Genomic DNA, 14,635 nt, shown 5'->3' on the forward strand with positions numbered 1-14,635 from the left:
CCCATCATGAGGATGTCACGTGACACTAGACGGCCAATGAGATTGAGCGGCGGTGTAGTTCACTCCTTGGAGGTTCTGGCTGGCGGTATATGGAGATGAGTCGTCGGAGGTGTTCTCATGTTGGCTGTGTGGCAAATCGCCCGATTTGTCATGTGCCCATAGTTTGTTTTTTTTTAACTTGTATTTTATTAAGGTTTTACAATTTTACAACAAAGTGGTAGACATTTCGCTGAAAAGTGGTACAATCATGCAGATTTACAATAAGCAGTGTCTACAATGAAATGGAGGAGACTGAGGGGATGCACACCAGAGAGCCTTCAGCATGGTGTTTTTTGTAGTATCTCAGCTCAGTCTTAATTTGCAGTATTCATTAAGAGAAACAGTGTATAGAATAATCGGCCTGGCCAGGGCCCAACTTGGTGATGTAGAAGGGGTTGGAGAACATAAGGGGTAGACAAGGTAGGGGAGGTGACGAGGGGGGGGGGGGGTGACAGGGACAGCTTGGGTGTTTCCCGCGGGGTGAAGATTGCCAGAGACAGTCCTGGTCCATGTGTTTTGCTACAGTGTAGCTTTCAGTTGGTTGAGAAGGTTTTCCCCTTTTTATTGTTTTGTTTGTTTATTTCCCTCTCTATTTCGTAACTCTTATAGTGAGGGCAGGAACCTATTGTTTTGTGAGGGAAGTGAATATTCCAACCATGGGGACCATATTTTTAGGAATTTTTCGTGTTTGTCAGATAAGATGGAGGTTAGTTTTTCATTTGTTAGGTACCAGTCTAGTCTACGTTTAACTTCGGTGAAGTCTAACGAGGCTTTTTGCCATGAGTGTGCAATTACCTGCTTCGTGGCTAGGAAAAAAAAGGATATTAGTTTTCTGGAGTCAGAAGGGATGTTATTTATACGTTTGTTTAGGAGGGCCTCCCAGGGGTCCTTGCGGATGTTGTAGTTTGTAACTGAGTATATTATAGAGTAGACTCTAATCCAAAGCCTTTTCACTCTAGGACAAGTCCACCAGATATGGAGCATGTCTCCTGAGGTTAACATGTGCCCATAGTTTAACACGTTGAATGGAGGCGGTTTTGTTGTGGTTGTTGAGAAACCTCAAGTCCCAGCGTGGTTTGATATTCTGTAGCTTTCATAGCATGCTGGGACTTGTAGTTTTTCAATGAGTGAATCCCAAGATATGAAAGAATAAGGCCAGATTCACATGAACGTATCTGCACGCATATTTGCTCATGTAAAATGTGCGCTCGCAATACGCGGAATAGAATTGATTTCTATGGGTTCGTTCACGTTCGCACCTTTTGCATGCACAGTTCAGTCGCAACAAAAAATACGCAGCATGTTCTATTTTCCTGTGCATTCGCTAATTGGCCATTTCAATGGCTGAGAGAATCGGCGCGTGTTTTTTGCACACGCAGGAAAATGCAGTTAAAAACAGTTGCGTGCACAAATATGCAACGCCTGATGCAAAAAAGCACACGCGAATATGCTTATGCTCGTGTGTATCAGGCCTAAGGCACTTGTGCTACGTATTTGCGCAATGGGGTTGTATATTTGCGCGTGCATGTGTTACTGTGAAACCACGCTCCCGTGCATTGGAGTTAATTAGCTCAATATGTGGTATTTTCATGCGCAAATACGCAGGTAAATAGAGCTGCGTAATTTTTTTGGCGCAAAATATGCTTATTTGAAAGAACCCATTGAAATCAATGGGTTCTATTCACTCGCAAAGCTGCGCAAATGTGTTCGTGTGACAGAGGCCTAAGGCCATTCTCACAAGTGCGTTTTCCTGTCTGGGGCCTTGCAGACAGGAAATGCGGCGATTTTCGAGCGCTGTCTGCTCTATTTGACTGCGTTTAGCGCACCTCATCACCTATCACAATGATGGGGTTGCGCTAAAACCTGCTGTCAGAATCAGGAACCTGCGTCCGAAAACTATAGTAAAATCGCAGTGTTTTGCCGACTGCATGTGTCAGAGTGGCCGAAAGCTGTGCGGGCAAAACTGCAGTAAGACCACGTGTTCTTCAGCGCGGTTACGGTTTCTACCATGACCAGATGCGTAACCACGGCAAAAACGTGGAAGGTTTTACCTGTAGAGATGAGCGAACCTACTCGGCCACCCCCCTTTTTCACCCGAGTACCGCGATTTTCGAGTACTTCCGTACTCGGGTGAAAAGATTCGGGGGGTGAGTGGGGGGTTACAGCGGGGAGTGGGGGGGAGAGGGAGAGAGGGCTCCCCCCTGTTCCCCGCTGCTACCCCCCGCTCCGCCACGCCGCTCCCCCGGCGCCCCCCGAATCTTTTCACCCGAGTACTGAAGTACTCGAAAATCGCGGTGCTCGATTGAGTAATTACTCAAAACGAGTACGTTCGCTCATCTCTATTTACCTGTGAAATTTTTGTTGCGGCTTTGAACACACTTGTAGGGTCTGTTCACACGGCGGGATCCTATCTCTAAAAATCCAGTCAAAAGTTGTAGTTTTAAAAGCAGATCTGCACGCGGATTTAACCCTGTCAGTGAGCAAAATTTGCGTGCAAAATTCCAACATCACTTTTTGTGTGCGTTTCCGTGACAGAAAGTTGTAGATTTTACTGCGTTTTTTTTAGGGGCGAAATCCCATTGCGTGAACGTACGCTAACAGAAAAAGTATGGTTTTTTTAAAATGCAAAATAGCTGATCACGGCTATTAACACTTTACATGCCGCTGTCAATTCTGACAGCGGCATTTAAATCCCCCAAACGATGTTTAGGGGTCCCGCCCGTGGTGAGATCGCAGGGAGCCGACCGGGTATCATGGCCTCCTAAAAGGCCCCATGGCTGTCTCAGCAAACTGCCTATCAAGCTATCCCTGTGGGGTGGCTTGATAGACTGCCTGTCAGATCGCAAAATGATGTGATGCTATGGCATTGCATCATACTGCAGGAGCGATCAAAGCCTCACCAGTTGTGGTCCTCTAGGGGGGCTAAAAGAAACGTAAACATCAGATCAATAAAGAGTTACTAATTGTAAAAAAAAAAAAGGTAATAAAAGTTTAAATCACCCACCTTTTGCCATAGCGATAATAAAAAAAATCTACATCCTAAAACAAAAATACACATTTGGTATCGCCGCGTCCGTAAAACTCCGAACTATCAAAGTAATACATTATTTACCCCGCACGGTGAAAGCCACCCTGTCTCCCAGAAAAAGGCAATAAAAGCGATCAAAAAGTCGTATGTATTCCGAAATGGACCCAACGTAAACTACAGGACGTCTCGCAAAAAATGAGCCCTCGCACAACTACGTCAACGGAAAAATAGTTGGGTGCAGAAGATGGCGCAATATAAGTTTGATATCGCAGTAATCGGACTGACCCATAGAATAAAGTTATCATGTCATTTTTACTGCAGTTTGTGGGCCGTAAGAAACAAGACGCACCAAAAGATGGCGGAATTTCATTTTTTTTTCATTTTACTCCACTTAGTTTTTTTTTTTTTAAGTTTTTCAGTACATTATATGGTACGTTAAATAATACCATTGAAAAATACAACTCGTCCCACAAAAAACAAGCCCTCCGATGTCGATGAATAAATCATGGAGAGAGGTAAACATGAGAAGGGAAGTAAAAAAAAGGGCCACGTCATTAAGGGGTTAAAAGCTGGATAACTTCTTTAAACTGTTTCAATGCTGCAGTCAAAGCTGACTGCAGTTTCTAAGCGGTTAGTGGGGATGGGAGAGGTCCCCCTGATGTGAGCAATGACTTGCCATGGCAATGTTCTACAGGCCTGCCATGTCAGTCAAACCTACAGTAATAGATACAGTAATTTCTGTGTATTACTACACTGCAATTTAAAAGTATTGTAGTATATTATAAGGGCTGTCAGACGATCTCACGTTGAAGCCTCTACTAGGACATAGAGAGAAAAGTGAGCAAATATACTCGGTCCTTTATTTAAAAAATAAATAAATAAATAAAGAAGAATAAAATCCATAATTTGTATCTCGACATCTTTAAGACTCGTACAATAAGATAAGCACATTATTTATCCTGCACAGTGAGGACTATAAAAAAAAGACAAACTGTTTTTTGTGCATGCCACCTTCCAAAAAAATCAATAAAAAACAAGCCCCCCCCCTCCCGGCCCCGTCGATGGGAACGTAACCGTTCTGGGTCTTTGAATGCAGCGACACAAAAAATAAAAGTGTTTGTACTGAACAAAAGTAGAAAAGCCGAGAAAACATTCTATAATTTTGGTATATTTGTAATCATACTGACCCTCAGAATAAAGTTACCATTTCATGTATGCTACACTGAGCGCTGTAAAACCGAAACTCCAAAAAACAATGGTGGAATTGCAGTGTATTTTCACCCTCTTCCCCCAAAAGTTGATAAAAGTTATAGAATATATTTTCCCTAAACATACAAATTGCATACAAAATGGCATCATTAAAGGGGTTGTACCTAAATTGTATTTTATTATCTACCTTCAGGATAGGTGATAAAAGTGATCAATGGGGATCTCACCACTGAGACCCCTGCCCATCCCAAGAATGGCGTCTCCATGTCCCCCTCTCCTCCTCACTATGGGCTCACTGCACCCCCTGCAGTGAGGAGGAGACTGAGTGGAGCAGCAGTCAGGTATGCACAGTGCCACTTCACTAGGACTGCCAGAGATAGCCGAATACTCGTACTCAGCTAACGTGTTTCCATCGGCTCTATCGCAATGAATGGAGCAGCACTAGAGAAGCTGTCTATGCACTAGTGTTGTCTATGTACCTCCCGCACCCTAGTGTAGTGTAGATCCCACCGACTGCTACAAGGGTTGTCTGCCATCCCCTAGAAACCTGTCTATGCACAAGTGTCCTCTATGTACCTCCCGCACCCAAGTGTAGTGTAGATCCCACCGACCACTACAAGGGTTGTCTGTCATCCCCTATAGAAGTTGTATATGCACTAGTATCATCTATATACCTCCCGCACCCCAGTGTAGTGTAGATCCCACTGACCACTACAAGGGTTGTCTGTCATCCCCTAGAGAAGCTGTCTATACGCAAGTGTCGTCTATGTACCTCCCGCACCCTAGTGTAGTGTAGATCCTATCGACCACTACAAGGGTTGTCTACCATCCCCTAGAGAAGCTGTCTATACACAAGTGTCGTGTACGTACCTCCCGCACCCCAGTGTAGTGTAGATCCCACCGACCACTACAAGGGTTGTCTACCATCCCCTAGAGAAGCTGTCTATACACAAGTGTCGTCTACGTACCTCCCGCACCCTAGTGTAGTGTAGATCCTATCGACCACTACAAGGGTTGTCTACCATCCCCTAGAGAAGCTGTCTATACATAAGTGTCGTGGACGTACCTCCCGCACCCTAGTGTAGTGTAGATCCCACCGACCACTACAAGGGTTGTCTACCATCCCCTGAAGAAGCTGTCTATACGCAAGTTTCGTCTACGTACCTCCCGCACCCCAGTGTAGTGTAGATCCCACCGACCACTACAAGGGTTGTCTGTCATCCCCTAGAGAAGCTGTCTATGCACAAGTGTCGTCTATGTAGCTCCTGCACCCCAGTGTAGTGTAGATCCCACCGACCACTACAAGGGTTTTCTCTCGGGATCTACAGGAGGTACATAGACGACACTTGGGATGATCTCACCGATCACTACAAGAGTTGTTGTCTGTCATCCCCTAGAGAAGCTGTATATGCACTAGTGTCGTCTATGTACCTCCCTCATCCTAGTGTAGTGTAGATCCCACCGACCACTACAAGGGTTGTCTGTCATCCCCTATAGAAGTTGTATATGCACTAGTATCATCTATGTACCTCCCGCACCCTAGTGTAGTGTAGATCCCACCGACCACTGCAAGGGTTGTCTGTCATCCCCTATAGAAGCTGTATATGTGTAAGTGTCGTCTATATACCTCCCGCACCCCAGTGTAGTGTAGATCCCACCGACCACTGCAAGGGTTGTCTGTCATCCCCTAGAGAAGCTGTCTATACGCAAGTGTCGTCTATGTACCTCCCGCACCCCAGTGTAGTGTAGATCCCACCGACCACTACAAGGGTTGTCTGTCATCCCCTATAGAAGCTGTATATGCGTAAGTTTCGTCTATATACCTCCCGCACCCTAGTGTAGTGTAGATCCTATCGACCACTACAAGGGTTGTCTACCATCCCCTGAAGAAGCTGTCTATACGCAAGTTTCGTCTACGTACCTCCCGCACCCCAGTGTAGTGTAGATCCCACCGACCACTACAAGGGTTGTCTGTCATCCCCTATAGAAGCTGTATATGTGTAAGTGTCGTCTATATACCTCCCACACCCCAGTGTAGTGTAGATCCCACCGACCACTACAAGGGTTGTCTGTCATCCCCTATAGAAGCTGTATATGTGCAAGTGTCGTCTATATACCTCCCGCACCCCAGTGTAGTGTAGAACCCACCGACCACTACAAGGGTTGTCTGTCATCCCCTATAGAAGTTGTATATGCACTAGTATCATCTATGTACCTCCCGCACCCTAGTGTAGTGTAGATCCCACCGACCACTGCAAGGGTTGTCTGTCATCCCCTATAGAAGCTGTATATGTGTAAGTGTCGTCTATATACCTCCCGCACCCCAGTGTAGTGTAGATCCCACCGACCACTACAAGGGTTGTCTGTCATCCCCTATAGAAGTTGTATATGCACTAGTATCATCTATGTACCTCCCGCACCCTAGTGTAGTGTAGATCCCACCGACCACTACAAGGGTTGTCTGTCATCCCCTATAGAAGCTGTATATGCGTAAGTTTCGTCTATATACCTCCCGCACCCTAGTGTAGTGTAGATCCCACCGACCACTACAAGGGTTGTCTGTCATCCCCTATAGAAGCTGTATATGTGCAAGTGTCGTCTATATACCTCCCGCACCCCAGTGTAGTGTAGATCCCACCGACCACTACAAGGGTTGTCTGTCATCCCCTATAGAAGTTGCATATGCACTAGTATCATCTATGTACCTCCCGCACCCCAGTGTAGTGTAGATCCCACCGACCACTGCAAGGGTTGTCTGTCATCCCCTATAGAAGCTGTATATGTGTAAGTGTCGTCTATATACCTCCCGCACCCCAGTGTAGTGTAGATCCCACCGACCACTACAAGGGTTGTCTGTCATCCCCTATAGAAGTTGCATATGCACTAGTATCATCTATGTACCTCCCGCACCCCAGTGTAGTGTAGATCCCACCGACCACTACAAGGGTTGTCTGTCATCCCCTATAGAAGCTGTATATGCGTAAGTGTCGTCTATATACCTCCCGCACCCCAGTGTAGTGTAGATCCCACCGACCACTACAAGGGTTGTCTGTCATCCCCTAAAGAAGCTGTATATGTGTAAGTGTCGTCTATATACCTCCCGCACCCCAGTGTAGTGTAGATCCCACCGACCACTACAAGGGTTGTCTGTCATCCCCTATAGAAGTTGCATATGCACTAGTATCATCTATGTACCTCCCGCACCCCAGTGTAGTGTAGATCCCACCGACCACTACAAGGGTTGTCTGTCATCCCCTATAGAAGCTGTATATGCGTAAGTGTCGTCTATATACCTCCCGCACCCCAGTGTAGTGTAGATCCCACCGACCACTACAAGGGTTGTCTGTCATCCCCTATAGAAGCTGTATATGTGTAAGTGTCGTCTATATACCTCCCGCACCCCAGTGTAGTGTAGATCCCACCGACCACTACAAGGGTTGTCTGTCATCCCCTATAGAAGCTGTATATGTGTAAGTGTCGTCTATATACCTCCCGCACCCCAGTGTAGTGTAGATCCCACCGACCACTACAAGGGTTGTCTGTCATCCCCTATAGAAGTTGTATATGCACTAGTATCATCTATGTACCTCCCGCACCCCAGTGTAGTGTAGATCCCACCGACCACTACAAGGGTTGTCTGTCATCCCCTATAGAAGCTGTATATGCGTAAGTGTCGTCTATATACCTCCCGCACCCCAGTGTAGTGTAGATCCCACCGACCACTACAAGGGTTGTCTGTCATCCCCTATAGAAGTTGTATATGCACTAGTATCATCTATGTACCTCCCGCACCCCAGTGTAGTGTAGATCCCACCGACCACTACAAGGGTTGTCTGTCATCCCCTATAGAAGCTGTATATGCGTAAGTGTCGTCTATATACCTCCCGCACCCCAGTGTAGTGTAGATCCCACCGACCACTACAAGGGTTGTCTGTCATCCCCTATAGAAGTTGTATATGCACTAGTATCATCTATGTACCTCCCGCACCCCAGTGTAGTGTAGATCCCACCGACCACTACAAGGGTTGTCTGTCATCCCCTATAGAAGCTGTATATGCGTAAGTGTCGTCTATATACCTCCCGCACCCCAGTGTAGTGTAGATCCCACCGACCACTACAAGGGTTGTCTGTCATCCCCTATAGAAGCTGTATATGTGAAAGTGTCGTCTATATACCTCCCGCACCCCAGTGTAGTGTAGATCCCACCGACCACTACAAGGGTTGTCTGTCATCCCCTATAGAAGCTGTATATGTGTAAGTGTCGTCTATATACCTCCCGCACCCCAGTGTAGTGTAGATCCCACCGACCACTACAAGGGTTGTCTGTCATCCCCTATAGAAGTTGTATATGCACTAGTATCATCTATGTACCTCCCGCACCCTAGTGTAGTGTAGATCCCACTGACCACTACAAGGGTTGTCTGTCATCCCCTATAGAAGCTGTATATGTGTAAGTGTCGTCTATATACCTCCCGCACCCCAGTGTAGTGTAGATCCCACCGACCACTACAAGGGTTGTCTGTCATCCCCTAGAGAAGCTGTCTATACGCAAGTGTCGTCTATGTACCTCCCGCACCCCAGTGTAGTGTAGATCCCACCGACCACTACAAGGGTTGTTTGTCGGGATCTACACTACACTAGGGTGCAGGAGGTACATAGACGACACTTGTGATGGTCCCACTGACCACGACAAGGGTTGTCTGTCATCCCCTAGAGAAGCTGTATATGCGTAAGTGTCGTCTATGTACCTCCCGCGCCCCAGTGTAGTGTAGATCCCACCGACCACTACAAGGGTTGTCTGTCATCCCCTATAGAAGCTGTATATGCATAAGTGTCGTCTATGTACCTCCCGCACTCTAGATGAGCAGTGTGGCTGCAGATATGAAGTATTCAGCAATCTGTGTATAACAGCATCGCTCCCCAACATTTCCTCTCACAGCTGTTTTTTAATACACTTTACACTACACAACTGCCATACGTGCCCCGCTTGTCAAAGTGTACCTGTAGAATCGTTTACAAGCACTTTAACAGATGGCATGACTTGCTGTACTGCGATGCACAGATTTCTCCACCAGAATGACTGAGAACAATCGTTAGAGCCAATTATCTGTATGTAAATCAAATAAACGATGTAGCTGCCTATTATGGTTGTATCTTTAGGCTATAGCCAATACCTTTCAGATGTTCTCTCTCATAGTGCTTTTACTTTTGCAGCGCCCTGGTATGATGCCTGGTGCCCGAATGCCAGTACCAGGCATGCCGATTGGAGCACCTATGCTCCCGACATATGGACCAGGGACCCCTATGCGACCTGGTATGAACCCTATGCTGATGGACTCATTCAGAAAAAGGCTTATGACCCCACAAGGACATCCTTCGCTACCAAACCAGAGAAGGTGAGTAGTCCTCAAGAGTCTACGTTTTATAGTCTATTCATCCCACTTTTACACTATAAGGCCTCGATCACACGACCGTTTTTTGGTCCGATTTGCAGATCTATAGACCAAATGCATCCCAATGGGATCGGTCACATGTCCGCTTTTTATGCGGATGTGCGATCAATTATAGGACAGAATTCGGCGAACGCGCCTATCTGCGTTCTGCGCATCGCTGTGTTCTATATATGCGCTCAATGGGGCCGGCGGCAGCAGCGCCGGCCCCATTGACAACATATACTTAAAGATCGTTCTCCTCTGCCACAGCTGTAACAGCTGTGGCAGAGAAGAAAGATGTTCGCCCATTGAATTCAATGGAGCCGGCAATACAGCCGGCTCCATTGAAAGCAATGGGCTGCCGGCGAGTGCGGGATGAATTTTCGGGAAGGGCTTAAAAATATAAGCCCTTCCCTGAAAAACATCCTAAAATGTGTAAAAAAAAAAAAAAAATATATACTCACCTTTTCCCTGCAGACGGAGTTCAGCCGCGTCCGGCCGGCAGTTCTCCTGAACTGCTCTGTGTAGTATTCAGCAGCCGGGGATTTAAAATCCCCGCCTGCTGAATGGGCTGTCTCTGATTGGTCATAGCCCTCACCAATCAGAGGCAGCTCTCACTCACCCATTCATGAATTCATGAATGGGTGAGTGAGTGCTGCCTCTGATTGGCTGAACGCAGGGACCAATCAGAGGCAGCTCTCAGCTATTGAATGACAGCTGTATTGCCGGCTCGATTGAATTCAATGGGTGAACATCGTTCTCCTCTGCCACAGCTGTGGCAGAGGATAGCGGGCAGTGCGGGGCGGTTTCACTGAAAACGCTGCTAGGTGCAGCTTTTTCAGCAAATCGTCGTCCCCGGTCACGCGATTTGCGGATGCTTATCCGTTATGCGATCCGCAAATCGCGCGAAAAAATGCCCGTCTGACCGAGGCCTAAGGCCGCTTTCAGACGAGCCTATTTTAGTTCCGTATTTGCGTACCGTAATACGGAGCTAATATCAATTTATAGAGCTATTCACATGTTTCACTCTAGTTTTTTTAAAAACACAACATGATCTATTTTTTGTGTATTTGCCTTCAGATTTCTGTTCTTTTGATATCGGCTAAATACTGGTCAGTGTACGGAGGCAAATACTGAACAGATAGTAATGAAATACTGATGACATACGCTTGTCATGCAAGCTGTAACACGTCTGTAATGTTGATCCATATTAGGGATGTGTTGCAATACGCTCTTCTGATATTGGCCTATGCCCCGCATCCACGTGTAAAACGCACATTGACAAGCGCGATATTGGGCCGGATGTCCTGGCTCGATATCATGCTCGCCCGTGTGAATGTAGCCTTACCGCCAGGTTTCTCGGATTATAACTAATCACTGGGGTCAGAGCAGGGAGACACTTCGTGATCAGCTTATTGTCAAGGAACCATTCTAACAAGTAGGGGTTGTCCGAAACTGGGAAACAAAGCGTAATCAGCGATTCTTTATTGAATTTTTCTAGAATGAAGAGAAGAAAAATGGCCGATAAAGTTTTACCGCAGAGGGTAAGTTTCTTGTAGTTTACTTTGAAGATTACTTACTTTGATTTCTTAAAGGAGTTGGCAAGTTTCTTGTCTGCGCTGGCATCAGGACTGACAAACCTGGCAAGTGTTCGAGGGCCACTGACCTTAGGGGGGGGCACTCAGTGGTGTGATTGATTTCATTCTTAGACATTAAGTGAACCCACGTCTTAGGTTCCTCTTACACGGGATGACTATCAGGCACTTAATTACCCAACAGACGTCCCAGCGATTATCCCTCCGTGAATGAAGGCAGAGCAGCCGGAGACCGCTTCCGCCTGCCAGCCTCCAGTCATGGTAAATAGGCAGTTTTTCATAGATGAACAGTTCTGCCTGCACAAAGCGAGCGAGGAACGAATGTTTTTTCATCAATCAGTCGCCGACAGCGTTTCGACCGAACCATTATTATTCTGATTCACGCAGTCCCGCGAGAATATGAATGATATAATCATTCAGTTTAAAAGGGTCCATGTAGTACCATGGCACCGCAGAAAGCAGAACACGTCCTGCCCCACTGTCCAGCGCCCACTGTCCAGCGCCATGTCATCATGCCACCAGTGCTGTCCCGCATGATGCTGGCCAATAGATGCCAATGCAGAGGATGGAGGATGCTGTGGGAGTATGATGGAGGTGAGTGAGCTTAGTACTTTAGGGCACAGTGAGACCTTAATAGTTGCTCAGGCCTACAGTGGGGCCTATAAATAACTCAGAGGGTACAATGTAACCTTATTAATTACTCACGGGATATAGTGGGGCCTATAAATGACTCAAATGGCACAATGGAACCTTATTATTTACTCACGGGATATAGTGGGGCCTATAAATGACTCAAAGGGCACAATGGAACCTAATTATTTACTCACGGGATATAGTGGGGCATGTAAATTACTCAGAGGCACAGACAGGCCTATAAATGACTCAGGGGGCACAATGTGAGGGTGGTTTCACATCTGCATCAGAACTTCCGACCGGAACTTCTGTCGCAGATCCAGCTGAAAAAAACGGAAGAATGCAGCACTTTTTTCTTCCATCCAAAAGTCGGGCAGCTGAGTGGAAAGTGGGCAGACCCCATTGACCACTTCGGCGCTGTTCGGTTCTGTTTAGAGACGAAACTGTTCTACAGTGGGGATTCTCCTTTTCTACTGCCCAAACAGAGTAGGAAAGCAAAATCTCCAACGCAGACATGAAAGCACCCTGACTCTGCCGCCCAAGGGCCCATATAATGAGGGCCTTCTAGTGAGCTCTGCACCAGTGGTAGCTGAACATAGGTTTTCAGCACCAGGATGTAGACAATGAATGTTTCCACCCACTGACAGCAAAAACAGATCTTGCTAATTATCGGCGTCCCTTTAAATACGTCCAGAGTACCCCTTTAAAAAGTAATTGTCCAATTTGTTGGGATAGTCTAACATATGTTTTATTACCCTTTTTCATGGATGGTTTACATCTTTACACCTTCTGAGTCTGTTTTTCTTCCTTTAAGATCCGAGAGCTGGTCCCAGAGTCACAGGCGTATATGGACCTCTTAGCGTTTGAGCGAAAACTAGATCAAACAATTGCCAGGAAGAGGATGGAGATCCAAGATGCCATCAAGAAACCTCTTACTGTAAGAGGAGTGACGACTTATGTTAGATGTTTACAGTATGGTAACTTCGGTGATCAATTTAAGTGATGGAACTGGTTTAGGTTGTGTTCACATTGGCGGTATGGCTTCCATCTTTACAGTACCCATGATTGATATGTCATATTCTTCATGGTTAGGCTTCACACTGGCGAGAAAATCGTGCAAGATTTGTGCGTTGCAAGACGCACAGATCTCGCACAGATATGAAACCCATCTTTTTGAATGGGTTGGCTCACATTTGTGATGTTGTCCTGCATAGCAACATGTTGCAATGCTATGAAGGTAAAAAAAATTGCAGCTTGTCCAACCTTTTGGCGATATCCCCCATTGTTTTCAATAGGGCCGGCGGCAGCTGTTTTACATGGATTGCGAGGGCGATATCAAGCGGTGAAGCACAGCCTGATATTGCCCACACCCGTGTGAAGCCAGCCTCAGAACGCAAGAGAAACCTGACAGAAAAAAACTGAAGTTCCATTTACACGCAAAGATATAATCTTTCAAAGAACTGCAACATTGGAAGATTTTGCAATCTATTTGCATTAAGTGTTAATAGCCTTTATTATCTTCATTTGCATGTAAAAGGGCCTCCAGGGGCTGTTTGCAGAGCCCAGCCTGTGATTAATCACAGCCCTAGCTGTGCACACAGCTGCATCGGTCTGCTCATGGCTGCCAGCAGATTACAGTGTTAGCTGCCGTCTCCCTTGGAGATGACAGCGTATGGTCTACTGAGAGGTAAACCTGTTTGCTTTATCTCCCAGTAGATGAACGATGAATTTTAACTTCACCTTAAAATCATCGTTTAAACGAAAAGTGTGTGATGCCCGCGTTTACATGTAATGATTATTGCTCATTTTCGGTCATTTGAACGAATTTTGAGTGATAATCGTTACGTGTAAATGAGCCTTAACACTGATGGGACAAAAGGCTCCTGCATTTCTGTTACGTTGCGGTTAGATACAACGTGGCAGATTTACTATTGAAAATTCAACGGTTTTCTGGCTCAAATAGTGCCAGACAACAGTCTTGTTGGTTAGTGCCGCGTTTATCATGTGTTTTCAGACACTTTTAGATGTTTTTTATGACTCGTCCAACAGATGGCTTAGTAAATGGGGGCAAAGCCTAATGTGACATTGTGTGCCGAAAATTGTGCCAAATTTTGTTGCAATTTTAGTTGTAAATATAGATGAGCGAGTATACTCGCTAAAGGCAATTGCTCGAGCGAGCATTGCCTTCAGTGAGTATCTCCCCGCTCGAGACTGCAGGTTTGGGTGCCGGCAGCGGGCACAGAGCTGCCGGGGAGAGCGGGGCGGAACGGAGGGGAGATCTCTCTCTCCCCCCCCCGCTCCCTCCTGCTGACAGCCACTACTCACCGCTCCCCCGCGCCGCCATCCAAACCTTCCGTCTCGAGCGGGCAGGTACTCACTAAGGGCAATGCTCGCTCGAGCAATTGCCTTTAGCGAGTATACTCGCTCATCTCTAGTTGTAAACTAAACCAATGAATAGGTGGTATAACATGAGACTAGACAGTCTAAGGACTAATTTATCATTCAGCAGTCACTGTGATAAGTGTAGCACATTTATATACTGTCGGCTCTAAATTCTAACTATTAGACAGTATTAGTAATTCTGCCCCATAGAGTATTATTATCACCTTGATATTTTCCATGACACCTAAAGGTCCACCACAAAATACAATACAAGTAAGGAACAAACTACATGAATATTAGTCCGCTGAGCCAAAAAA

General features: G+C 46.2%; 1 protein-coding gene across 1 annotated transcript in view; it reads left to right on the forward strand.

Annotated features, from left to right (window-relative positions):
- Nucleotides 1-14,635, forward strand: part of SMARCD2 (SWI/SNF related, matrix associated, actin dependent regulator of chromatin, subfamily d, member 2) — a 59,261-nt gene that overhangs the window by 20,265 nt on the left and 24,361 nt on the right. The window contains exons 2-4 of the mRNA XM_066587515.1: nucleotides 9,491-9,672; nucleotides 11,210-11,252; nucleotides 12,751-12,873. Of these exons, the coding sequence (XP_066443612.1) occupies nucleotides 9,491-9,672; nucleotides 11,210-11,252; nucleotides 12,751-12,873 (348 nt within the window). The remainder of the gene's footprint in view (nucleotides 1-9,490; nucleotides 9,673-11,209; nucleotides 11,253-12,750; nucleotides 12,874-14,635) is intronic.

The sequence above is a fragment of the Eleutherodactylus coqui genome, chromosome 13 (assembly GCF_035609145.1).
Source record: "Eleutherodactylus coqui strain aEleCoq1 chromosome 13, aEleCoq1.hap1, whole genome shotgun sequence".
Taxonomy (NCBI): domain Eukaryota; kingdom Metazoa; phylum Chordata; class Amphibia; order Anura; family Eleutherodactylidae; genus Eleutherodactylus; species Eleutherodactylus coqui.